The following is a 2,381-nucleotide window of genomic DNA, read 5'->3' as shown; positions in this document are numbered from 1 at the left end:
GAAAAGGCAAACTATCCCTGAAATATGGTTTGAAGAAGAAACAGCTATGAAGGCCGCAAAAAGAATTGGGCAAGACATGTGGAGGTCAAACCTAATAATTACTTTTGGTAAATATTCTGGACAGACTTTTAAATGGTTGCTAGAAAATGATGTAGGTTGGGTCATCTGGTTTCTCTCTGAATTTGTTCTTGCCGGTGAAAAATCGCTGCGTCTCAAATGGCAGAAACAACATTTACTGGATTTTGTTCAGCAGTTTTCTCCTAACATACAATTTTGTTTTTGTGATAAACTACCAATCAATTCAAAGCATCCTTATCATCCTTATCATCATCATCATCATCATCACCACCACCACCATCATTATTATGACCACCCTCATCATTATTATGACCACCACCATCATCATTATCATCATCATAATCATCATCATCATCATCACCACCCTCCATCATTATTATGACCACCCTCATCATTATTATGACCACCCACATCATCATCATCATTATCATCATCACCACCCTCATCATCATTATCATCATCACCACCCTCATCATCATCATCATTATCATCATCACCACCATCCATCATTATTATGACCACCCTCATCATTATTATGACCACCACCATCATCATCATCATTATCATATTCTGTGTTTTGAGGATGACATTTTTGCAGCTCCCAGATCAAATAGATCTGTTATTTATTTTTTATCAATCTTAACTGCTTTAAATCTTACAAAACAAAAAAGGAAAGTTATTGTGAGGATTACATTATTTTTTACTTGTTTTCATTTATGGTTATAGAAAAAGCAAAAGAAAGAAGTATCTGAAGACTGGGGTCCAGATTATTATGATGATGCAGAACTATTGACTATAGCAGGTAATTTAAAAAATAAAAACAACTATTTTATGTGTTTTACTTTTCCTTAAAACAGAACATTATTCAATAACTAGACAAAAACACACATTATATTAAAGGAGAAATGTTACACTCATTTCTAATTTTTTGTTTGTTTTAGTGATTTAATAACATCCAATTTTGTTTGTGATAAGTTACCCATCATTCTCATCATCATAATCATCATCATAATTATCATCATCATCATTACTGCATAACCTAATTTTACAAACATCACACAAATATTGATCAAAGGAGAAATATTACATTCATTCATTTTTGTTTTAGTGACTGAATCACCAATAATTCTAGTTATTTATTTAATTAAAATAAATTGTCTTGATATTTTTTTGACAGAGGATGTGCTCCAAAACTCAGAAGTAGCAGTCTCTACAAAAATCACAACTGTAAAAAATGTGGCACCTTCTTCTACAATATCAACCTACAGAGAAGAAATTCCTGACCCACCCATCGCAACCAGAAGCCATGAAATTGATAGTGACACTGAAGTTCTTGAAGGGTGGCAGAAATTTTGGGATGAACCCCCTCCTCAAGTTCAGGGAATGATGCTGCCAAATATCAAATGGTTAAAAACTGATGGACAATATGGAATATTTCAACCAGCAAAGCCATATAAGGATTCTAAAGGCGAGGTAGTACAGCGGAAATTGTTCAAAAACCAAATCGAGTTTAACCCTCCTCACATACCCACATCAATTACAGCTATTCCAAACATGTTGTCGTTTTTTACTACACGGGGGTTTTTTTGGAGGCCTGTTGGTGTGATGCAAGTTAAAATCAAATGTCCAAATCGAAATTGCCCTGCCCCACCTGGAAGCTACCTCAACAAATGTGGTTTTGGAAACTTAGCTCGACAAGTGTGTGGTCTCAATTACTTCTACACGTTGCTGACCGAGCGACTACAGTGTGTCCACTGTATGAAATTGCGCAAGGATACAGATCGGAGTGTGAACAAGGAGAGCGACAATGAGAATGAGAACCAACAGTACAGATGGCATTCTTACAGCCCATCCATCTTAATGAATCTAGCCCCTGCAATACGGAGTATGTTCCCCACCATCTTATGTGGAAAAAGAGCAATTGATAAGAATGTGGTGACACTATTGAGTGACAGGCTTAATGCTGTATCAATGACTAAAGTACAGAGACTGGTGCAGCAAGGTCATGATGAGTGGTATACTGATAGGAGGGATCTGTATCAAACTCTTCTTTATGAAGCCCATACAGCCAGCAGCATGCCTTCTCAACAAGGGATTCTAGGCTTCATTAAACCAGAAGGAAGCTATACTCCTCCAATATCGAAGACCCCTTTGCCTTCTGCTCGTGTGTTGCGTCGAGCCTATTTGATTATGGAAATGGAGAGGATTCCAGTGTATAGAGCCTCCATTCTAAGTACAACAGGAGAAATATTGTGCATAGATGGAACAAGACAGGTATGTAAAATAAAAATCACAAACAAGAC

General features: G+C 36.6%; 1 protein-coding gene across 1 annotated transcript; it reads left to right on the top strand.

Annotated features, from left to right (window-relative positions):
* Positions 1–678: 678 nt before the first annotated feature.
* LOC117123212 lies at positions 679–2,352 on the top strand (the record flags this gene model as incomplete). Its single annotated transcript, XM_033269064.1, has 2 exons — positions 679–880; positions 1,256–2,352. A coding segment is annotated over exon 2 (891 nt), but the record flags the coding sequence as incomplete, so codon positions are not given.
* Between the last annotated feature and the right edge of the window lie 29 nt (positions 2,353–2,381).

This window comes from Anneissia japonica, unplaced genomic scaffold (assembly GCF_011630105.1).
Source record: "Anneissia japonica isolate Jap-2015-1 unplaced genomic scaffold, ASM1163010v1 scaffold41043_len2353_cov219, whole genome shotgun sequence".
Classification (NCBI taxonomy): Eukaryota; Metazoa; Echinodermata; class Crinoidea; order Comatulida; family Comatulidae; genus Anneissia; species Anneissia japonica.
Note: the sequence above shows the minus strand (reverse complement) of the source record. Positions and strands in the feature narration are given on the sequence as shown.